The sequence below is a fragment of the Zonotrichia leucophrys genome, chromosome 1A (assembly GCF_028769735.1).
Source record: "Zonotrichia leucophrys gambelii isolate GWCS_2022_RI chromosome 1A, RI_Zleu_2.0, whole genome shotgun sequence".
Classification (NCBI taxonomy): Eukaryota; Metazoa; Chordata; class Aves; order Passeriformes; family Passerellidae; genus Zonotrichia; species Zonotrichia leucophrys.
The window spans coordinates 35,477,254-35,502,053 of record NC_088170.1 but is presented as its reverse complement, the minus strand read 5'-3'; the positions used below and the strand labels follow the sequence as shown (position 1 = coordinate 35,502,053).

Sequence of the window (24,800 nt, the reverse complement as noted above, 5' to 3'; positions counted from 1 at the left end):
TTTCTTTTTACTTTCATTCTGTTTTTATGAAAACACTGCCATAATTATTTAATATGTCAGTGTCTGTCAAACTGGATCATCTGGAAGGCTGAACTTTTCACAGCCAATATTTTCTGAGCTTGCCAGTTGTTTCATGCTGACAGAAAAAGCATTTCCACAATCAAACTGCTATCATTGATTCTTCTCTTCCTCTATGATTTACTGCCATGATGGCAATGCCTGCAGCTGCCAGTAGTCCTACTGCAGACTGAAAACCCATTTAACACAGGCAGCAAGCCAGCTCCTAAATACAGGAGCAGAAATCCCTGGGAAGTGTGATTTCCCTTATTCTAACGTTTCTTTAGCCCTCTCTGCAAAATACCTCCACAATCTCACTGTTTTCTCTGCAAACCCTTCTTTAAGGAAGCATGTTTTGTGTGGAGCCAGAGGATTGCCCCATTCCCCAAGCCGTTCCCTACAGCCACAGCTCCTGCTGGTGCTGCCCTCCCTCCCTCTTGGCAGCCAGCTCCCAAGCACGGTGTGAGCCACCACAAGTGCTGGGGAAAGCTCCCAGCCCAGCTGCTCTCCTGGAGTCTCTTCTCCAGTAGCCAAATCACCCGGGGGCAGCTTCTATTGCATCTTTTTCTTATCTCACTGTGGACTTTGGTGCTGTAGATGCACGGGTGGGCAGTGCATTGCTCAGTGCTGGCGGGCTGGAGTGGAGATTCCTGGGGCTGGGATTGGGGCTGGGAGTCTGACAGTGGTGCTGAAGGAGCGGGAGGAAGGAGAGGCTGACCAGAGAGAGATGTGGTTCCTGTTGACTGGAGAGAGGAAAGAGAGAAGAAAGGGCCTAGAACATTTTGTAGGTAGGCGTGTTCAGCCTCCTCAGGCTTCCAAAAGGCAGTGACAACAAGGCAGGGCCAGGCATGGTGACCTTTGTGAGGGACTCCCCTTACCTAGAGCTGCTTCTCCTACAGCCCTGGATCTGGGCACTGCTAAGACACAGAAACCATGCTGTGAGCACAGCTGTTTTCTGAAAGCACTGTTCTTGTTAAGGAGAGACAAAAGCACTGGTGCAAAATCTGCACTCTGAAGAAATGCTCACCAGCAGTTAGGAACACTGCCAGAAATGTTCAGCAATGTTAACCCATCAATTTTCCTACCTAGAGATTTCCCTGCCTGTATATTGTGTTTGAAATTCTCAACTTGGAGAAAGAGTTTGGAAAAGCTGAGTAAGTATCTAAGGGAAATCTTTAAGGCTTAGAAATTTTTGGTGATTCTTAGCTCTGTGTAGCTCTAAAACAAAGATAAAATATCAAGCAGAAACATAAAGACTGCATGATCTGTGGCTTTTTCTTAAATGTGATTTGTAATATTTGAATATTTTTAGTATTACATGAAATGGCATAAATAGGCTTGATTGGAAGAAGGAACTGAGATAGACAGGTAAACTAATCTGTGTTGCCCTGGTGGCCCTCCTGTTGCCTCCTGGATATTTCTTGTGGTTCAGTAAAGAGATTTGCAGTTTAAAATTGATTATAATTACTTGGACACCTTTCCAAAGCAGTTGGAGATGTATGAGTAAGAACAGGAGAACGACGACGAAATCTGGGTAGCTCAAGGACTTGGATGCTGTTTTTGAGTCCCCTTGTTGAGCCATTTTCTACAGTTGTTAACCTTCTCTCACAATGGCTTGGGAGCAGCAAAGAGGCTGGGCATGTTCAGGGATTGTTTGAAATGATTTTTTGTGCTGTCAGAAATTACTGGTTCCTCTTGCCTTCAATTCTGCCTACATGACATTGTAGGAAAAATAGTTGAGCCAAAAATAGAACATTTCTATGGGCAAAATTCAGCCTCCATGGCAACAGTTAGACCACACTTGGATCAATTTGCCATTCAATGAAATCTTTTCTTTATTTCATCAGAGCTTTGCTTTCACTGCAACCAGCTTACATGGATCTAAGTTTTACTGCCTTTCTGCAAGGTGGGGAAAAATGCTACTCCATTTTAATACTGACACTAAACTGAGCTGCCCTAAGCTAGGAGAAGTCAGTCCTGAGCACTAATAGAGAGAAGGCCTTAGTACCAATGGATTTTAAAATGGTTAGAAGTTCCCACAGAGTTATATATATATATACTGTGTAGACACTACATAACTGCATTCATGTTTGTGTTTAAATTAAAAAAATATTATCAAATAAAAACTTGATTCAACCAATTGCATCTTCCTTTTGCAGAAACAGAAAAGTCTCTACCCTATATTATTTTTCTTAGTGTCAGATAAAAAGTGTGCTGGAAAATAAAAAGGCCTGTGTTGCATCATATTCTTTAAGAAAAAGACAGTGCAATTACTTAATATCAAAATGAAAACTTACCCCACACTGCCATGAAAACAGCAAAAAAGACAGTAGCTCCATTGTCAAAGAGGTGGGTTACCTGAGAGATATATTAATAATGTGATCAATTTGTGATAACAGGCCTTTATTTTTTATTTTCTCCAACTAAAATTATGTGATCATGAGTTTAGCTGGCCTGACAATCCTGAGGACCCTTCCTTTGACATGTGAAATCCACCTGTGAACTGACAGGACTATTTGCCAGCCTGGCCTGGGGCTGATCCCTGCCAACACCAGATGTGAGCATCATTTCAGACCCAAAGCATTAATTTTATGGAGCCACACAGAGAGGATGCATGAGAAGATAAAGGCTGATGGACTAAGGCAAGGACACTGTAACACATAGCTCTAGCCCTGAACAACCTCTGACACTGCTGAATTTCAAAGTGCAGATTGCATAATATTTTACAAATATTTTACAACCCAAATTAAACATTGGTGAAAGACAGTGTCAGTGTTGGGTGAACCTGATCCGTCCCTTCAAGATTTCCTCTACCCAGGCTCACTAAAGACTAATGCAAAAGGCAAAATTCATGCTTTTACCAGGAAGTATCTCTATTTGCATAGCCTAGAACATACCTTGGCATAAATGCAGCTGTCTGACAACCTCATGAAGGGGCAGTATTTATCACATATAGGGCACATTATGATATCTGTGGCTTGGCAGACTTCTTTACTGGAAAAATAGAAAAGACAAAAATTAATAGCTTGATTACTACAACAATCTGCACAACAATCTGTTTGGATTGATAAGCTTTGCTAATATTCAGTTACTTATTGAATAAAACTGGTCTGTAACTGAAGCCAAGATGTTCATAACTGCATGTGTATAATAATATTTGCTGACTGTCTAAGACTACAGAGTTTAGTCACAGCTCCAAGTGCAGTTCTCCAGGGACAACCTAGCACTATCTCTTTACCATTTCCAGCTTCTCTTTGAGCCACAATAACCTTTGGTAGGAGGAGGGTCAGGATAACTTCAGACAAAGTTATTCTTGTGACTCAAGTGCACAAAAACTTAGAGATGCAGCACTCAGCAGAAGGTCCAGGGATTTCTTCATCTGAGGAATGCCTCTCTATGGTGGATCTTTGGGAAAAGCCTTATAGAGTGTGAAAATTCCCCACTCTTGTGCTGGCCTCTTTAAGAGTAATGGAGGAGTCTGCTTTTTCCCAACTTCATTCTGGCTTGCCAGCACCATTAACAACTGGAACTGGGCAAGAAGACTTTCCTCTCATCCCAATTCAGGATCATAAAACATGGGAAGCTTGATACTGGGTGCCTTGTAACAACTGAGCAGTCTTTTCTTGACTGCTCATTCAACAGTTTAAAATGAAATTATTAACAACTTGTGGGAAGATCTCTCAAATTATTCATAATAACCCACAGTTGCAATTTCTTTTTAAAAGTTCCCACATTACCTGACTTGGCAGTGGTTCAAAGTGGTGACTCCATACAAAAAGACAAATAATCCAATGAAGGCAGCTGGGAAGAGCATCCCTGTGTACCAGCCTAACCAGGCGAAGTATAGCCCGATTTTCTCACCAAAGTACCGTCTGTTTTAAAACAAAACACAGCAAAGTTACCTGCTAATTAGAATAATCTACTTAATCTTGCTCATTAGTAGAAAAAAATATTTCTATCATATCTGAAGAGTAGATTAAAGAGGATAAAAAGCCTTCAACTAAGCTTCTAAATACACACTGAGGGACCTGCCTCAGTAATGAACTTAAAACATTAATTTAAAAATTCAATGACCACAGTTTACAGTTAGATAAGTGGTGACCTCGTGAAGGAAACACTGAGTTACTTTTAGAAAGCTAATTCTTTGTATGTGGGAAATTGGTGGTGTGCTTTGATTTTGGCTGTTTGATTTTATTTCCTGAATAATTGCATTGAAATAAATTTTATCCCTAAAGCTTGTATAACAGCAAAAAATTATTTGAGCTCAAATTAGTTCTAAGAAATTAATTAACCAGAGTTCATTCTCCAATACAGTTTATTTTCATTTGATCATTTATTTTCTGAGCTCAGTTTCTGCAAAACTAATTTCACAATTCTACTGCAGTGGGAAGTGAAGTGCAAGTGAGGTCCATCATCTTGCAATGGTTTGATGAAAGCAGTCTGAATTGATCCTGATTTATTAGATATATTGCTCAAAACTAGCAGCAAAGTAGCCAGAAAGTTTTATCTTGCTACATACATATTCATTAGCAATTTTCCTCCTCACAAATGCAACCAAACCTTTATTTATGTGTTAGAGAATTTATCAAGCACACAAAAACCTGCTGAAGTCATCAGCAGAGGAGCAGGCTCATGTACTGTCCTATTGATTTGTGCACAGTAGATTTTAGGGGATTATTCGCAAGACTGGTTTTAAATAATGATGCAGGATGATATGCTTGTGTTTCAGACATTTTGTAGACAACTTAAACTTGCATATCCACTCAATTTGAAAATAGCTGCTACTGGAAACTCTCTTTCACCATAATGATGCAATTTCTGATGTATCCAGAGAACAAGTGCAGAGAGCCAGCACTGCTGGCTCCTCTACTCTACCACGAAACATCATTGGCCAAACTTTCTCAGGAAAAATGGAAAGAACTACGACTGTCTCTAGTGCTGAGTGCACTGGAGGACACTTGGTCTGGACTGCACAAAATCAGCAGTTTTCAAGTTGTTAAAAATTTCCAGTGTGGAAAATATCTCTCTGGCCTGAGCTCGTGTTCTGATGGAAGATACTGATCTGCAGTGACTATTTTTATTTGAGTTTACCAGCTCTGTATAAGAAGCCAAGGATTGTTATTTTGTTTTTATTCTTCTGTCATTCAACAGAGACTCAAATTCCCAGACTAAAGAGACGGTAAGCCAACGCTAACATGCTCAGTTCTGACAAGGGCAGCAGGTGTGATTGCAAAAAATACACTGCAAACTGCTTTTTAAGACCTGACTTAAGAGTGTAAATGAAACCTTTGGCCTGATTATTTTCCTGACATCTAGGATGTCAGTCTATGCCTGCACCTCCAAAAATGCAAACTCACATTTGAGCTTATTTCCACTAAATATGGATGACCTATTTTTCTCCATAGTTCAAAGGAGTGAAGTCCACCTAACTTTCATCAAGCTTTATTTTTTACTTCATTCCCTGTACTCAAGGATGAATGCTTCCTTGTTCCAACCCTCTAGCTGACAAGCATTAATGGCAAAAATAATCTCCCACTCTCTTGAGACCTTCAGTCTAATAGTGCAAACCATAGTATTCCTTTTGATCTAGAAATCAAGCACCTTCGTCCTAGATGAAGACCCAAGCAAATTTTAGTGTGTGCATAAAGAAGACTGTCCATGATGGGGAGCAACCCATCTCTGAAAGAAAGGAAAAGGCATCTGAGCTGGGTTTTAAAATTAAATGTAAGATGTTGACATCACTTTGATATGTATTGGTTTAAATATGGATAAACAGCTTTGATATTCCATTACTGCTCTTTGCAACACAGCTGGTACTCTACAGGCACAGGCTGTACTACTGTAAATTGCATCAGGATCAACTTAATGTATCAAGTCTTCTGGCCCCGTGGTTTGCATATTTCTCCTTTTAGTCTCTGCTCAGATACCACTCAGTTAAATGCTATGGAAACAAACTATGCCAGTGAGAAGGTCGTTGGAGGCCTAGGTGCCATATTCAGAGCAGTTCCACATTTATTCTAATATGTAATTCAGTTAGTCTGGACCATCATGACCCTCAGGAGATGAAAAATGTGAAGATGCCTTTGTCACTCCCTACAACTTGCCCCAAATATTTGTCTGAAGAACAAATTTGTTCCTTCTCTTCTTCTATCACTATGTAAAGAACAGATATTTCATATAGCTTGCTTCAGTGATGGCAATTCTCTCTCATCCAGGGCTCAGCAATGTACACAAAGAATTCCACAGGTTTCTTCCCAGAATGCATCACTGTGCACAACTTATGCCTAAATTTCACCTGTTATCATTCTACTCATTTCAAGGCCTCTTTGAAATTTTCCAGTGTTGATAACATCTTTGTGTTCTTGTTAACTTTGCTCATTAATTACTATCCAATTTTTCAGATTATTAATGAGGATAGAAAATTGTTTGAGTCTTTAATGGTTCTCCCACAGAAAATTTTCTCCACAACTAACCTAAAAAGGAGAGACATAAAAAATCCCTAAGCACCTAACACAATAATCCATCTCTCCTATCCTTATATATATTGCACCATCAAAATAATAATAAAAATGCAATTTCAGCTTCTCATTGTAAGCTAGCCTGTATACTAGCCCTTCAATACCAGTTATCTTAATGGTGAACTGTATATCCCCTCAACCCATTCCAGTGGTAGAGTTATGACTTAAGTGGGTCAAGATTTCAATATCAATATTTATCAATAAGGCACATTTTTGGAAAGCATTAAGCTACAAAGTCTAATTTCCAACCTATGAAATGTGATATTGGATTATCCTATGTTTAATGGCCCTCATTACAGAATATTTTGCTTTCAACATGCCTAGGAGGAAGTCATGGATCTAGAATATAGACTTACCAGGGCTCAAGCCAAGGACCTATCTATTTTCATTAACTCTTTTGCAAGTGAGAATGAAATCCTGTACAGAACTTTCTACACCACAGAAATAGAGCTTTCCAGCAGGTGTTTTGGACATATGAAGCTCTCGTGTCAGAAAAATGGGGTGGGTAGGAAGGCTTGAAAGGAGACTGAAAGGGAGTAGTCAGCTTGCAGTCAGGACATTTAATGGAAACATAGCGCAAAATGCAGATTACTCAGTAATCAGTTTTTGCTTCTAAGTTCATTTACAATCATTTACAATCACTTAAAATCCAGTTTTCTCCCTGCATTTTTGTCCTGTCAATTACATGCACAAGCAGCAGCAGGAGCAATTTGTGCATAATCAAGAGGGAAGCAACAATGCACAGAAGTGTGAAGGAGGTGATCCAAAGTCCCCAGGAATCACTGCAACTGTTTCTGTTGATTTGCATGGTCCCAGAGCATATAAATATACTGAGACCTGTTTCTTTCCAATTATAATCAATTCTAAAGGTCACATATTATTCTTTTAAAGCATCTATGGACACTAAATTCAAAGAGATGTATAATTAAAATCGTGGTACCACATCTGTTGACTAATAGGAGTGGCTTTGTAAATTATGCCACCTCTGTGCCATCGTACTGCCACGTGTCTCAAAGCAGACTGGAAGCAGAATCATGCAATTTCCCTCAAATGACTTCTTCTCATTTATTTTTAGCGACTAGTATCTCCATAACAGCCAGCTGATGAGATAAAATGAAATCTGGAGTTGCCAAATTGGCAGCATAGGAGATGGAAACCTCATTTTAACATCTGAGGAAAAAATAAAACAGCACTGGAGTATGAATATTTTCACTTACCATTGTGGTAACTTGACTTTAGGGTAGAAATAGCACATCTATTGATGACATAAATGTACTATCTACATCTAATTTATTTCTTAGCCTTTTTAAAGCATAATGTCAGCTAACAGTGTAAGTTCTGGCCAGATGTCTGTGGAAGAATCAACATCCAGTCACTCCTTTTGTACAGATGACCACACTACATCATTCAAGCACAATTCTACATAACTCTTATTATGGGGGGGAAAAAGAGATTTTCCTGCTGTAGAACTGGCACTGAGAAAAGCTTCTTTTTAAAGTGTGCCCATTGAGACACTTCAAAGTGAAATCAACAGCAGGTCTTGCTGGTGTCATCAGTTTTTCAAGGAAAAGTCTCCAGCTCAATAGACATGTGGACTGCTGAGAGTGGCTGTAGAAGTGGAAGATTCCTTCACGGATACTGGATTACTCACGTTTCCTTAGCTCCTCCCAAATCTTCAAATCCTCTGAAAATTCAGCAGGAGCTGAGGAAATGTGAGTACTCCAGCATCTGTGAAGTGAGAAGGAAAAGGCATCCCCTTCACTTTATTGCCACCCTCCTCCAGCGAATCCATCACAGCTGTGGATGTGCTCCAGGCAGCACATGGCAGGCTGGGCTGGGGCTGCAGCTCTGGTCCTGCTGAGTTTGGTGCTTGTGACTCAGGCTGCTGCCAATGCTCAGGGAATCTCACAGCTCCCCCTGCCCCTCTCCTCTTTGGGTGAACGCCTACTCTCAACAACAGCAGGACACTCCTGACTTCAGCTAGGGGGTCTATAGCAATTGTCTTTTTTTTTAAATAGATTTTGAAAAATCTGTCTGATGAAAAAATAAACTTTCTTTAAAAATCTTTAAATTTAAACCCAGGCAATGCAAGAAGGCTACAAAGGTCCAGAATAATCATATCTCTAACATTGCTTATTCTGTTACCATTTATCCTCATACTTTCACAAACCTTTCAGATGCCTGATCATCAAATTAAACCAAACACCAGATATTGCCTCAAGAGCACTTTCACAAACAAGAAATGATGAAGAACAGTAGCCTTGACCACTATGGAAAAATGGTTATAAAACTCTATAGAGATGAGTTGTTTGTATTGTGATAATAATATCTTGTTGTGTACTGGGAAATTAAAAGCAAAAAGCCCCTTCAGTATAACTGTTGGCTCTTCCATAAATCAGCAATTTCTATTGTGTAATTTGACAAAAAAATTTCAAATTTCTTTCCAGGGTATTAAAAAAGAAATAAAAAGCTTTTGGGATTAAATGATGAGATTTAATAAATTATTTTGTAAAGCATTGAACAATTATATGACTCAGTAAAACTTTTCATTGTATTTCTTGGTTAGCTTTTTATCCATGGAAATGAAACTCTCTGTTTTATGAAATGGATAGGTTTTATATGGCCTTAATCAGTAACACTGTCTCCAGGGCTACCCTCTACAAATCTTTCATCTGCTAACAATTTTGAGAATAAATCAAAGTTTTCTATTAGTTACAGGACTTATGAAAGAGGCAATTAATAAGCTGGAGCAATTGAATGTTGTGGATGACTCTTCCTGATGGTCAATGTATCTTCAGTGCTACTGATACATATGAAGACTTTATTAATAGGCTCTTGTAGCTCCATGTTCCTCTCTTGAAGTAGAAAAAGCCCATTACTGTCTAATATTAGTTCTGTCCTCACAATCAGTAAAGGCTCTGGCTCTCTCTATATGCACAAGAACTATGTAATCCCCTATTAGTGCATGCAGGGCTATTTGAAAACATTATTTTAAAGGGCTGTAAGAACTTGGAATCACATCTCAGCTCTTTCTCAGTGTTTTCTTCTTTGCAGGCTACTTCCAAGATTAACAAAAATCTGGACAGTGGTGATGTGGCTGGTCTGAGTTAGAGGGCAGTGGTACAGAGGAGATTTCCATCACTAGTGTTGTGAACACAGTAGCACAATCAGCAACTGTAAGCTCTGCTCTGTGCCATTTGTAAGCATCATGAAACTTCCCCCAGAGCTCATTCTGTGGTTGCTCTTTGGAGAAAGAAGATCTAGTTGATGAGAGCCTTTCTTCCACCAAAGCCAAGCTCCAAGGAGGAACTCCTCCTGTGGACAGATGTCTAATCAAGTATACCCAGTCTCCACAGATCCTTCTCTTCCTTTTTTTTTTTTTTTCCTTTCTCTAAAATATTCTGTAAACACTTCATTACAAATTACGGTGTCAGGAAACTCTGGAAGGAAACTTCTTTTGCTTTCAGGTCCTTCTACAAACTCCTCTCTAAATATTTCTTTGATGTAGTATCACCATGAACTAAATGTTTTCCCATTACTTCAGGATCAGTTTTTAAAAACCACATGAATTAAATAAGGTTTTCATGGTTTTGTCAGAAGTGAAACAACCTGTGCTCAAAGCATCTCTAATGTGACACAGCAAAAGCAGGTGAGTCTTACCTTACAAGATCCAGGGGCTGGTATTTATACCACACTCCCCAGGAAGCCCAGCACTCATAGAGCAGGTGTCTGTGGTTTTCTGCTCCATGGGTTTTTATTGAATTCTTACTTCTGTAACTTCCCTAAAATACAAATCTGGACATTAATGAATAACAGCAGCAAAAAAGAATATTTAAGAAATCTCTTTTACTAGCAGCATGGATAACACAATTTATGCAAAATACTTGTGCCCCAAAAGCTAAATATGGCATTAAAAAAATCAACTGATGTCACTAAGATTTGAGAATATTCTTACTAAGAAATTTATAGTAGATTATATTCAAGTCATAGCCTATAAATGCAAAGAAAATCTTTGAGAATCTCAAAAAGTCCCGCAGAGTATGATGTTTTTCCTCTCTGAAAGCATACTGATATTTCAACTCAAAGAGTTTTTACAGAACAAATCTGGAACAACTCTCTTTACTCATCCCTTTTTGCAAGACATACCCCTAATTTTTCCCCGAGGAAAAAAGCATTGCTAAATGGAAGCATGTCAGAGGCAGACATTAATAAGGTTAAGGATAAATAATTACACAATTAGGACTTCATTTTGTGGGAAATGTCCATTCAAAAAGGAAAAAAAAGAGCAAAATACCTCATGAAGAGGAAATGCAGCTTCATAGGAGCCATTACTGAGCAATCGATTCAGACCTAAGAATCAAAAATATTCAATTATTTATCAACAGGAGCAGAAAAATGGTGAAGTAAAAAGCAAAACATATTTTCATAAACTGGCTAAATGAAGATGGGAGCCAATTGACAGTACACAATACGTGTAGAAAAATCAATCTTCTTTAGGATTTGATAACTAAGAAATAATACAGAGAAATAATTGCTCCAATATTAATCAGAATCTATCATTTATTATGCTAGAGGCTAAAAGATTAATTTGCCAAATCCATCTTTAGAGTAACTTCACTGAAACTGGCGACTTTACACCAGGTTTAAAGTTTGACATTATAAAACATGGTCTAAGAAAGCTATTTAGATGAAAGGCTGCATATCTTGGGAGCTAAAATCTTCAGGGTACGTCTTGACATCTTTGAATTGCAGACCACTAAAGCAACAGAAACTCATAATTTCCATATGATAACTTTTTAAAATATGCTCAGCTTGTGTCTTATGAAAGCTGCTGAACAGACAGAAAGGAACAACACAAGCTGCAGCATTAAAAGACCAGAAAACAAAATCATTCCTATCCATCCTACCACAAAAAAGTAACCATACAACCTACTCACTCAGGCCATGTCCCTCTTTAGTGAGAGCCTGGAGAAATAATAATTGCCAGGATGTTGGTGCTTTTCACTTGGAAAATCACCAAAATAAGACTGTACTGTTACCAAGCAATGCAAAACAATCCACATGAAGAACCTGAAGGTATTTGAACCCTATTGACCAATAGGCATAGAGTCTTGATTCCTTTCCTAATTCACAGGGGACAGACAGCAGCAAGAACACAGCAATGAGAGGTATTAAGCCAACATGAGTAACACTTTCAGCAGTAACATCACTATCTGCCTGGCAAAACATGTTTTCTTCCAATGTTTCTGTCAGAAAAGTAAAACTTGGACAGCAGAGCTGGGCTTTGCTCTGCCCAGTGATCAGTGCAAGGCTGTGTTCACTACAGGTACAGCCAAGCTGACATGTGAGGGAGATTGGGATCTTGAGGTAGGCAGGGACTGCAGGTGTTTGGGCAAGATGCAACATCAGCTGTGCACAGGGCTATTGCTGCCCTCATCCCAGCAGCTGAGAAAGAAAGAAAGAAGTTCTGGGATATTTTCCTCTTCAGGAAAGGTGAGGTTTAAACAGCAGGGGAATGAAATAGACTGCAGAGTTTTATGGAGATTGTCTCTACATTTGTCTCTGTGTGGTACTCAAGCTGTGTGTGCTCTGTATGATTTGGCAGAAGGTGGCCACTATTTCATGTTCTATCCCTCCTCTGTCACTGCCTGCTCTCCTAGGCCTGCATGTGTGCCTCTCCAAATTTCCACTCCACTCTCTAATTGAAAATGTAGCCACAGTTATAGCATTATTAGCCACAGTTACAACATTCTTAGCACTGAGGACATCAATGGTGAACTCTCTTTTGACTTACAGCAGCACCAGAGATACCGAGTCTTCCATCCTAAGGGATGGATAGGTATCCAGGGAGAAGCCCTGTAGCCTGATATAGAGCAGTACAAATCTTGCCATCCTTCCAAGCACAATTTAAGGAAAGAATAAAGGTTTTCCTGCATGAGTCTCTCTGCTTCACTGCTACTAATCTGTTAATATTTCATGTTTAAATCAGCCTCTTCCCTTGCAGAGGTGCTAAATCCCATGTGGTGATGTGCCTGTGAAAGCTGACTGATATTACAGGGAGATGATCACATCTTCCAAGGCAAAAGTCTCTACCACAGCATTGGGTGAGATGGAAACAGTCAAAATCAAGGTGATTAAAAAGGAAGGAAAAGAGTCTGTTATGAGGCCAGGCAGATTTCTCCTTTCTTTTTTTAAAGACATATTTAAAAGCACATTGCTCAGTACTTACCAATTTTGTTTTTCCCTTCTTCATATTTCACTCTTTGTAAGATATGGTGTACAATTCTACTTCTTGTAGCATTATTGAAGAAAGTATCTTTGTTGTGTATTATGAAGCTACAAGAAAATAAAAACCAAAGGCATCTCAGAAATATGTAATAGCACATTTAAGGCAAATATTTATTTCCATTACTTTCTTTAGCACTCTCAAAATCTACAGTATATAAGCAAGTGCAGGGAGGATAAAAGACACTTGATTAAGAGATGATTGGCTAGGTGAGATGCTGTCAGTAGCAGTATTCATTCTCTTACAAAGAATTATGTGGAGAAATCTGGAGAAAGATAGAAGATACTCAAGTATTCATTATGATAAGCATCACTTTTAGATAATTCACTGAAAACTACAAAATTCTTGCACAGAAAATTGCAAAAACATATCTTTGTAAGTGCAGCAGTAGAATTTCACATCTGTTCCAGGCTTTTTTGTTATGCTTTACCATTAAGTGTAAGTTGGAAAAATCTACTTTGTAAACCATTCTTACTGAAAACTGTTACTGAATACTATGTTAGAAATTAAAAGTATCATATACTCCTACATTTGGTCCTGGAAGCTAAAATGCAGTAGAAAATTAGTTCTCAGAGGCCACCTATCAAGTTAAGTATGAATACAAGTTCTTTGTTCAATAGGTTAGATAGAATAAATTTTGAAAACCCCAACAAACCCTGTGGATAGGAGGCAATATTGGTTTCCTCATCTGTGTTTTTGAAGAGCTGCAGAATTGAATGAACTGATAAATAAAATGTTAAGGTCACAGAGGTGTCATAGAGAGATGAGTCTGTCGGAGAGCACACTAGACAAATACAACCTTCAATGAGATCATCTTAATCAGGAGCTTGGCGTGGATTCACTTCACCTTCTCTTTTGCACAATGTGAGATTTACTTCACAGTTTTCCCCTCAGGTAATTTTACCCAAATGATTTTTTTTTTTCCCAGAATCAATCTTTACCCATGGGAAATAATATACAGCTTTGCACGTCCACAGTAATTTTGAAAAATGAGGAGTCCAACTTCTGGACTTTGAGAACTTCATATACTCCCTCTTTATTATCGAAATTCTCAGCTGAATTTTCAGTACAATACAATGTGTACATAAGATCCTTATGTTCTGCTTCAAAGTAAAAAAAAAAATTCCTAAAGTAAAGATACGTAAGAGAAATTGCTCCAAGATCACCAGAAGTAATAAAACCTGGTTTTCTAGAGATTGCTATCTCATGTCTCCTTTGCCACATCACCCCAGATACTCACAGGTCATTTCTATGCCTACAATCTACTCACTGCTGTACTCAGTCCTTCTGGCTTCCTCCCATTTCCCTGCTATTCCCAAAGTCCTACTCATGCCTTACAGTACCTACCAAAGTTAATTAGATTTATGCACATTGGCTGACCACCATGTGCATGCTGATTTACCAGTGGGCTAGTACCAAACAGCAAATGCAATTGGTGTCCAAAGGCCACTGCCTTTTCTGTATAGAAACAGTTTGGGGCCGCTATTCTATTTCAAGTTGCTGTTACTCAAAAGGTATGTAAGACTGAGCTTATCTTTCAGATACAGAAAGATATGTGGATATAAAGATGCATCTTTACTGATTACTGAAAGTAATCAGTATGTGAAGTAATGACTACCAAAAGTATTTTGAGAGAAAAAACATACTGTATTCATGTAAATCTTAATGCTGATAGAAATTATATTTTATAAAATCTAAACTGTGAAGCAGGTAGAACAGTGTTGTTTTCAGCTGAAGCTGGAACTCTGTAATAGGCTGTTTGTGTAGCAGCAGAAACAAATGAAAAGGCAGGAGTAAAACAGAAATGAATAGTTAGAGATTTTTGCTCTTTATTTAATTTTCTTTTACTGCCTGACTATCCAAGATCCCACCTCCCAGACAGTTAAAGAACTGTGAAGATAACTTCTCAGATATCAAAACAGCACAGTAATTCTCATTCTGACTTAGCTTGACTCGTCATTCTGATGAGTTCTTGTAGGATTCAACTGCGAATTGGATCACCTTATCTGGGAAACCTGCAGCATGGAACCAGATAACACCTTAATCTATTTTCCTTGTAATACAAGGTTATTTTGCTCATCTGTTATCACAACTGTCTTATACTGCAATTAGAGATAGCCATTTCAACATCTTTTGTGAAGAACTTGTTTAACAGATTTATTTGTATTTAAGAATTCTATTTTCATGAGTCATGAATGCAAAAGGCAAAAATCAGGGATTACAGGATCTCTAAAAAAACAAAGAAATAATCATTTGTTTAAAGAAACCCTTCAGTAATTTGCATTCATTTGCAAACTTAGTAGTTGTGTTATTATAGCTTTTGATCTCACATGGGCAAGAAGAAATAACCAGACGTGTCACGTGTCGTTGTGAAGCAGATGTAAACACCTCAGAATGAGAACTGCCATGAAGAACTCTGCCTGTTCCAGAATAGCTGAAGTAGTCCTAAAACGCCTGGATATGAATATGAATATGAGCTGCAGAGGTTCTGCCCTGCCCAGCCTTGTGCCAGAAAGGGCAGGAGGGGGATAGGAGAGGAAGGACTTGTCATGATCAGACTGGGTCAAAAACATGCCCTTGAGTGTTTTCCAAAGTTATTCATGAAGACATGGATCAAGAAGAGATGCTAGAGTTCAGCAAAGGTGAAAAAGTAGTGCCAAAAATGAGTCCTCTAGATGTCCTGGACCATGCCTAAAAATATCATTATTTTGGGATAGAACTGCATGTGATAACATTTAAAAAATAATCCTCACTTATTTTTGAACATAAAAGTCATAGGGTTTTATAAATTAGAACAATGTCAGGGAGGTTTCAATTTATTTCAAAAGTCACAGGAGTTGCTCTTGTCAGGGGAGAATCAGGCATCTCAGTGTAGGACTTACCCTTTTCAACCACCACCCCATCTTCCCAAGCTTCATGGGCGTTTCTTCCCCCCAAATTTCTGTGCTTCACTTTGTCTTATTTCTGAATGTGAGTGGTAAATCCATATTCATGGAATAACCATCAAAGCTATTCCATGTTCTACAGCATCCAATGAAGAACTCAGAGGAGAAATATCTTCTCAGTCTGTGAAGAATCTCACACTTCAAATTTCAGTTCACAGAGGCCAGAGCTGAAGACAATTTCGAACTAGGTACACATAAACATTTATCAGACATTACTGAGCTATGAACTGTATAAAGCAGAAGCTTTCTAGCGAGTTTTTTAACCCTTGTTGCTTTTAGGTGGAAGAATTTCTTCTGCTGTTCTGTTTCTGCTGCCCTTGTTAGATTTTCAACACAAGGATTTGAATATTCATAAGAGCAATACAGCTTGTTTTCAGGCTCAGTAAGGGTTTAGACTTAATTTAAGAGACTCTTCACTGATGGTTTTCATTATTTTGTTGCCTCTTTTGTAAGACAAAAAATAAGTAAGGATTAATACATTATATTTTTTTACCTGTGAAGTTAATGTATAGGTAGATAAAGCCAGTGATTTGTTCCACAACATCTATAATAATTAACTTGGTCCTGTAAGTCTTATTTGTGTGAGCTGTCCTTACTCAAAAAGAAAATCCCAATGAAGATACTGAGAGTACTTTTGGAAGCAAAGCTTCCAGAGTTGATCCTTAATTAAAGTCCCTTTCAAAAATGTCATTCTGGAAATACAGCTCTTACATTTATGCTGTAAGAGACATGAAGAGTCAGTGAAGGTTAATTGCTTTGAAGCTATATTTGTAGCCTTTTTAACTAAACTGTGAACTGGAAATTTCAAACTATCTTTCTGTGGATAGGAAAGAACAGCAGAGCTAACTGTTGTCTAAAGGAAGACCTCAAATTAGTGCAAATTTAACCAAGAAAAAATTACCAATGAATTCCTGTTCACACATTGTCTTTGGTAATTTTGCAGGTTTTACAAACCCTTAAAGTCTAAATTTAGCTCTTGAATCTTTGAATACTCATTTGAAAAAAAGTGGGTTTGCTTTTCTTGCTTTATTTTACTTTTTATATTTTGGGAAAGCAAAAGGCAGGAAAAGGCTATTTTCTGCTTTAGTGACAAGATAAAAAAAGATGAAATCTGCACACCTGTGGCCTGGTGACAAAGACACAAAGGGAGGATGGATGCATGCACAGATCCGTGTTCATCTTTGCACTGTGGGTCCACAGACACTGAAGCAGTCTGACACCCTATCTAAAATTGCCTTCTGCTGGAAGCAGTACAAACTAAGAGCACAGATGTTGTTGGAAGTAGTGATCTCTCTGTGAGTAGTGTATTCCTTAGCACAGGAAAAATGCCCAACCTTCTGTACTCCCAGGTAAATCACAGAGCCAGCAACCGACCTGTTGGCTGAGGTAATAGCAGGTTTTTAGCTAATTTAACGTAGAGCAAGTAAATCACCAGCTGTAGTAACAGCAACAACACGAGTTTGCAGTACTCCCCTGAGAATAATACCACACATTTCTCTATTTTGTTTGTTTGAAAATGGCTATATTATTAGCATGTGCTGATTTTCATTTTGCTTGATTTTTAAGGCTGCAGCTAACTGTCTTGTTTATGTAAAAGGACATTTTTATTAATGGTTACCAGGGGGTTCTCATATCATACAGGGCCTAAAACAGGGTCACTTTGGGACGAAGAGTGTTGTAGTGGCTCTCTCTGTTTCCAATTTGGCACCACAGCCTCAAAACTGCCAAAGTAAAACAGAAAGTCATGAAAGTGCTGAATCTGTCCACCACCTTCCTCTGCCTTTGCCTCAGATCAGTCTTCTCCCCTGATCGCTTCTTGATTTAACTTAGTTCACTTAGAAATATTCACCTGAAATAGAAGGAGGGAGCCTTTTCTATTTTTCAGGGATGCCCTGCTTCTTTCTATTTTTATGCAATTAAAACTTCCAGAATCAGAGGGAATAAAAAAACCCAAAACAACATTGCAGGGCATGTCCAAGTTTGGCAGCACAAAGATTTGTTCGAGAGCAGGATTTGCAAAACTGTGATTCCCCATTTATAAAAAGCTATTTTAAAATGTATAGTTATTATACTGTAGATGTATTTAAACACCAGAATGACCATCCTGGTTCAAAACAAGTAAGTGTCCATGCAGCCTTGTGCCATGTCTCCAGTTGTAGCAGATCCCTGATCTATCCATGATTTTGGGATGACGGGACTCAAGGCTACATGGGCACAGATCATCTTGGTAGACATGGGGTTTGTTAAGATCAATTTGAACATCAGGAAAAGCTTAAAAAGACAAGTTGTCTTTGAGAGACACATATCTTGGAAATCTGGAAAAAATATAAGACCTCTGTACCACAAGGGGACATAATACAAATGAGAAGAACTCCATTAACCTCTGGTATGCACGGCTTAATTAATCAAGTTACTATCCTAGTCCTCCTAATTGAGTAAATTTTTAATCTTATTTTCACTAAGTAATAAATATTTATTTTAAGTGGTCATTCAATTATATATTAGGTTAATATTTAATCAGAGAGTTTATTGCCTTTGAAAGATAAAACAAAGGGGAAATAGCTCCTGATATAGAGTTTGAAATCTCTAAACAGCAATTAACATATTTCCCTAGCTAGTGTACAGTTATCTCAGAAATTGCAGCTAATTGCTGCTGTTACTATTCCCAAGTGATTAGCAGCTGACTACATGAAATAAATAAGATGTAGAAGAACATCTAAGTGTGTCTAATGGTAAACATTTTTCACATCTTGTGCATTCATGTAATGGATAATTTTCAGAAGAAATACTTTGGTATAAACACAGTCTTTTCCAAGCTGTGGCTGCAAAAAAGAGACACTACTCAGAAGTCTATCTTGAAAACAATAACTTTGTATTCCACACAATTAAAAAAAAGTGGCAGAACCTCTTTCCTCCAAAAAGAGATTTTCTATTACTGAAGAAATAAGATTAATTTTGGTCTTCTCTTGTACTGATAATTTTGTGATATACCCTATGAAGAATGCCATAATGCCTTTAAAAGAAAACCTGAAGCTGTGCTGCAAAAGTTAGAGGCACATCTCACAAATGTCATTCTTGTGTTTTCTTCTGTACCAGTTTTGGACAAAGGACAGATGGCTAGCTGTGCCTCTTAAAACAAACTTCATTTTTTTTTTTTGAAAGCTGAATTTCTCCACATCTGACCTTTTTTCATCTGAATGGGAAAGAAAAATGCAAGAAAGAAAAAGTCTATTGATATGATCTACTAAAATTGCTTATACTCCTTGTATATCAATATTTTAAAAATATTATTTCCTATGGAAAATAGCTCTGGTAAGGTTTTTTTCTTGATTATTTTCCTCCCCAGACACCAAATTGTAAGTATTATCAGTTCTTTGTCTTTCCATGCTTTTAAAAGAAACTATCACAAATGAAGTTTCCACTCAGATCTTATAAAATCTGTATCAGACTGGAGCCCTCTGTATGGAAATTATGGCTAGATCACAAAAGATAAACTGCCTGTTCTGTGGTGATGTTAAAGACATCTGATGCTATGAAGAAGGGAAGAAATAAAGAATTTTAGACCCAAATTGCAGTATTTCAAATACAGCCAAGCTCATATGAATATTTAAGGCATAATATTTTAGAAAATGCAAAGCACATAAAACCAGGAAAACAGGAAGAATTTGGCAGCCTCTAGGTAGGATATGTGGCAAAATCTACTGTGAGGCAATGGAGATCTTATCTGAAAACAAAGGATATGGAGTTTTATGCTTTCAAGATGGTTGTAATGGTGAGTGATTTATTTCATGGTCTTCATTAAGCATTTCTTGGAAAAACAGTAATTTATGACAACACAGAAATCTGAAATATTTTCAACTGCCAAAAGTACAGATCTTGCTCTCCAGAAATACTTGTACAATAGCCAGAAAAATCCTCATCAGTGTAATTAAAAGACTGATTATATATTTTAGGCTCCTGTGGGTATTTCTCAAAGAATAGTTTAATGTACTTCCTACTCATCTCTTCCTCTCACTTAGATTCTAGATTTGCAGGAAAATTGTATGGCTTCTACTGTAAACTTAAAACTCAAAATCTGTACATAAGTTCTGACAAAAAGCAGACACTGGTGGCATTTTTCAGCTATGACCTTATTTCAGTGCAAAAGGACTAAAAAACTTGCATTTATTCTGCATTCTCTGAGGACTTTGAGAACCGAATGAGTTACAAACATTTGCTTTGCTCAAAAAATGGCCATATGTTCAATGAAAAGTCTTAAACAACACTGAGGTCAGCTAGCTGAACGTTGGTGTGGTGCTGGGACCCCTCCAGTCCTGTACCTGTTCTCTCTGAATCAGTTTTGGCACAACTGTGTGATGGAAGAGGAGGTAGAGTCACAGCTAAAGGCCCCAGAGCAGGAAAGAAATCATCGCTGCTTTTCTAGACTATGGGATGATGTGGTCTTGGAACACTGAACTCCACAAGAAACCACCCATGACAACTTTGTAGCCTCCAGTGTAATTACATTGAATTAGTCATATGGTGAGAGCAAAACCTTAACCACCCCAAATATCAAAATGTATGGACTTTTCTTACCACTGACAAAATGCAAGCTAAATTACCATAACATTACTGTAGATGGCAATTCTTCCTTTCAGCATCTCAAGAATTTCAGTGATCATTTATCTTCACATTCCTAAAACAATATTGTGAGTCTCTGGTTTAAAAAAATTGAAATACCTGCATGAAACTCAGTAGAAAAATATTGAACAAGTCACTGTATTTCAAAATTCTAGTGAAACAAAACAAGCCAGGCACGGGAAACAGGCTGAAGCATGATAGGAACACCATTGCTGTCAGAGCCAGCATCTTTTGGGAGAAGGAGGCCAGCTCAGCCAACATTTTATAAACCCCCATACAAAAGGATAGGAAGACTACACACAGAAAGCTAAGCAGAGAATGTCAGGTCTGCCAGGGAGTAAAATTTCCAAGGCTGCCATGACGTAAAAGAAGCATCAAACAACAGCAGGAGTGTTAATGAAACTAACACTTCTTATAAACTCTCCTGCCAGTTTACCAACATGAACATGAGCAAGGCAGAAGAATGAAAAAAAACCCCAAACTCTAAAAATACTCTTCATAAATGTCAATTCTCCTTTCAGCCACAAAAAAATCTCTCAGAACAAACTACCAACCCCTTTCCCACATGCAGTAATTTTAAGGGAAGTTAGCAGTTAATATTACTGGTAATAAAAACATTAATGCTGACATCCCAATTTATTAGGTTTTAGTATCACTAGTCTATACTCAAACTAGTTTTGAGAATTTTGAGGGTCAGTTATTGTGCCCTACTCTTCCCCTTGCAGGGCACAATAACTGACCCATCTCTGTATCAAACAGACTTCTATTGAAATTTCCCTGGAGTTTTGCACCTGTTCTTGTTTTTCTGCTGTATTTGGAAAGATGCCATTTGTGGCAGAGGTTTGTTTTACTCATTTTTATTGCAGCTAGTAAATGAAATCCCTGAAAAATTATTCATTCAAAATGAGGTATTTCAGAGCTTTATCAACCTGGCTTCTCCCTGAATAAAACCACATATTTCAGAATTTGGAGCAACCTATAATTCATTCTCTGTCTTCTTTTAGTATCCTCAACAGTGCTGCCTAATCTTTGTGGCTTTGCTCTCAGTCAATGACTGTTTCCCATATCACAAACACTGTAACTACCCATAAGACACCAAAAATTTGACATCCCTTAAATTTCATACAAGTTATGGAAGTTATGTGGGACTTTTTCTGCTCTGCATTTTGCAAGGGAATAAAGGCTTCTTGTAGCCCAAGTGATTTCTCTGACATTTGTCTAACACTGGTGCTATTGGTGGAAAAGTGTCACTGCTAGGTCTAAACACTGTCTGAACGCTGCTATTTTGCAGGGAGTTTTGCTTCTATAAAATTGAAAGAGAAATGCAATCAAATTGACATTGTTTGTTTTCTTTAGAGTTTTGTTTGTTCTACAGTCATTACTAGGAATGAAATGCAACTATCAGTATTTCAACCATCAGTGATGAAGGACTTGTTTTGATTATGCTAAAGACATAAGGAATGCTGAGAAAAGTTTTAATCACATCTTTAAGGGAAAAAGAACAATTGCAATTCTGACCTGAGAGAAAATAGCCATTTGATCTCTTGAAGGATGTAATTGAAATTCCAGTGAATTAAAAAGAACTTTCCCATTGATTTCCTTAGCTTTGAGCTGGACCTTTAGTTAATAGAAACGTAGACTAGCTATCTCTCCCTTTCTGTGGAAAAGGGCTAATATGAAGGCACTAGTCCTTAAGACATGAACAAAGAAATCAATTTTTTCCCAGGTGACTCCAGAAGGAAAAGTTTTCACCTTGCCACTGAGATGTGATAGAATACTCACTGATGGATCCTTTGTTGGCTGAATGGAGCAGTATAGCAGTCATTCTCCTCCAGATCTGGCAGTGTTTCCTTGTCCAGTTTCATTGGCTTTCTGGGCAGCCATCCTCGGAACCTGCTTATCTGTTTCTCGATCCTGCAGCACATGATAAGTATGAGCATTTGTGATAATGGGTTTTTCCACTACATTATGAAGTACAGGTTGTCAAACCAGGACACTGAATATTTACAATTAGGAAAGGTGCCATGTCTTTTGACTTCTGTTGAGGCAGACCAAATTACATATGCTGAACTCTATTACTCATAACCAGCTTTCTGTAGAGGAGCATTTATTTGTCTCATCAGAAAAGCAATGCTGATGGTACATGCTGCCATAAATCTTCTTAAGCCCAGTGAGTGCTGGGCATGTTATCTAAATCTTATTTCTCACATTTTTAGTTAGTTTAAAATTCAGGCTTAACCAACGTTAGATTTTGGACATCTAAACATTAGAACAGTAGATATTGTGACAAAAATCTTTGGCAGCTAAACCCAGCAAGTTACAGGCCATCGCTGCTCTCCGTATGGATTCTTACCTTTACCTTGCAATTGATGCTATTACAAAATAGGCTACTTTGTTCATTTCATTGTTTCTTGCAACACTACAGCCTCCATGAAACAAGAACTCTGGGTGTATAAGCTAACAAGTGACTGCTATGCAGATTCTTACATTTGGAAGGTGAAAACAAACAGTGATTGAGCTGGAGGAAGGGCAGATTTAACTACAGGTGCACTCATGCAAAGATACACAGTGAAATGAAGGGAACAACCAGAACTCTTTGGAGAAGACAATCGAAACCAAATTCAAATCCATACTAGAATGCTATAATGAAAAGCTCCTAAGAAAGCTGCGTTTAGCACAGTGACTCCTGCTCCAAGTCCTAACCACTGATCCCTGCAAAAATCATGGACTACAAATTATGGAGTGTGCCCATACTACAGTCACTGGATGAATGTTTCCAGAAGTGGAGCTAAAGGAGGAGAATTTACTTCCCTTACTTCCTTTGAACTTAAAGCTCAGTTCTGAAAGAAACTCAAGGACAGGAAATATGGTTGGGGGGTTTGTTTGTTTTGTGGGGTTATTTTTGTAGTTGTTGTTTGGTTATTTTGGGTTTTTTTTTGAAACAGCCAACATAAGAACTCTTAAGACCAACAAATGCTGGTACCTCTGCCCAGCCAGTTTGAGGGAGGACAGCCCATATCCAGGCAGCTGAATATATGGGGAAGTAATGTGAAAATGTTACACATTGCCATTTAAAATTCATAGAGTTTTTCCTGGAATAGTCAGCCTTCTTCCACCAGGTTTTAAATTGGACAAGGAAGCCAATGCTTATTTTTAAACATGTGCACATTCCAAAATTGTAAATAAATCAGCTGTACCTGTTAAAATCTCATTTCTGCACTTCCAATCTGGAATAGCATGATGGGGCAAGGGGTGTCAGATGTTGCATTTGTGTGCAAATTTATCATCAGGACTGTTTGGGAAAACTGGAATATGCATGTAAACTTAATGTAAGATTTAATTATTTAATTAATCATAACCTATCCATGGGCAGTGTTTGCACTGAGTTTGAGCAGTCTGAGCACAGGAGGAGGTGGTTTGCAAATGTCTGTGCTGAATGCAGGTGAGATGTCAGATCCCAGGGCTCTAAAGGGCCCGGTCCATTGTAACTCTCCAGCTGCAGCAGGCTGACAGCCTTGAGCTAGTCTGTGTAGGCAGATAGAGATGCCAAGGGAAAGTAAGTTCAGGGGAAATCCCTGTCCTTTGGCCTCTGGTTTTCCCTCTGTAAATTCAGTAAGCCCGGTGTATATTCAACAGGCTTAGCTGGTCTGGGTATGGAAAAGGGAGGAATGATTAGGAAGAGGGTTTTTCTAAATATCCTGTTCCATTCCTGTTAATTAAGCTCGTCTGAATTCTCTAAGCAATTAACACCCCTGCCCATCTGCAATCCTTTCCCATTCATGCTGCAAGTCAATGTGCACGTTTGAGATACTGCCTGCTGCAGGTTTATCACACCACACAAGCACAACACAAGGGGACTGAGTGCTTTCCCCACTTAACAGCAATGCATTATTCATGCTGGCTTCTCACAGAGTGTACCCAGAATTCGAGTGGTTTGCCATTCCCAAGACTCAGATTACTTGGCATGCTCAGTCAGCCTGCTGGCAAACGGGTCTGAGAAGGTTGCAAAACCTTACTGCAAAGCACAGAACATGCAGTACAGCCTTCTGCAGGGAAAGCAAGCCCCCCTAGATATGTCCTTGGAAAAGAAAAATAACCAAGTTTTAAAATTTCCTCCAGCTCATTCCAACAGTGCCGTCAGTCACTGCGCAGGTTTTGTACTCTACAGGATCATCTTGCTAAAGGAAAAAGCTAAAAGGGTGGTGTTGGTGCTAACAAGTACAGACACAAGTGTTAAAAATCTATTTTTTAATCATTTCTTCAAGGCTAATCCATGCCTCATTTTTCCCACACTCAGCTGAATAGGGGAACGTTGTTTAGAAAGCAGTGTGACCTACTCAGGAACAATTGGGTGATGGAGTGATAAAGAGGTAG

At 38.3% G+C, this 24,800-nt stretch overlaps 1 protein-coding gene across 8 annotated transcripts in view; it reads right to left on the bottom strand.

The window, feature by feature from the left end:
• ANO4 (anoctamin 4) overlaps positions 1–24,800 on the bottom strand; it is a 179,222-nt gene that overhangs the window by 41,131 nt on the left and 113,291 nt on the right. For all 8 annotated transcript variants that reach the window (XR_010438667.1, XM_064702155.1, XM_064702154.1 and 5 more), the window contains 7 exons: positions 22,209–22,340; positions 12,805–12,911; positions 10,870–10,925; positions 10,236–10,357; positions 3,795–3,929; positions 2,955–3,051; positions 2,355–2,415 (listed from right to left, as the gene is read on the bottom strand). Coding sequence is in view for 7 of the 8 variants with exons in the window: in XM_064702155.1 (XP_064558225.1) it covers positions 2,355–2,415; positions 2,955–3,051; positions 3,795–3,929; positions 10,236–10,357; positions 10,870–10,925; positions 12,805–12,911; positions 22,209–22,340 (710 nt within the window). In the remaining variant the exon portion in view is untranslated. The remainder of the gene's footprint in view (positions 1–2,354; positions 2,416–2,954; positions 3,052–3,794; positions 3,930–10,235; positions 10,358–10,869; positions 10,926–12,804; positions 12,912–22,208; positions 22,341–24,800) is intronic.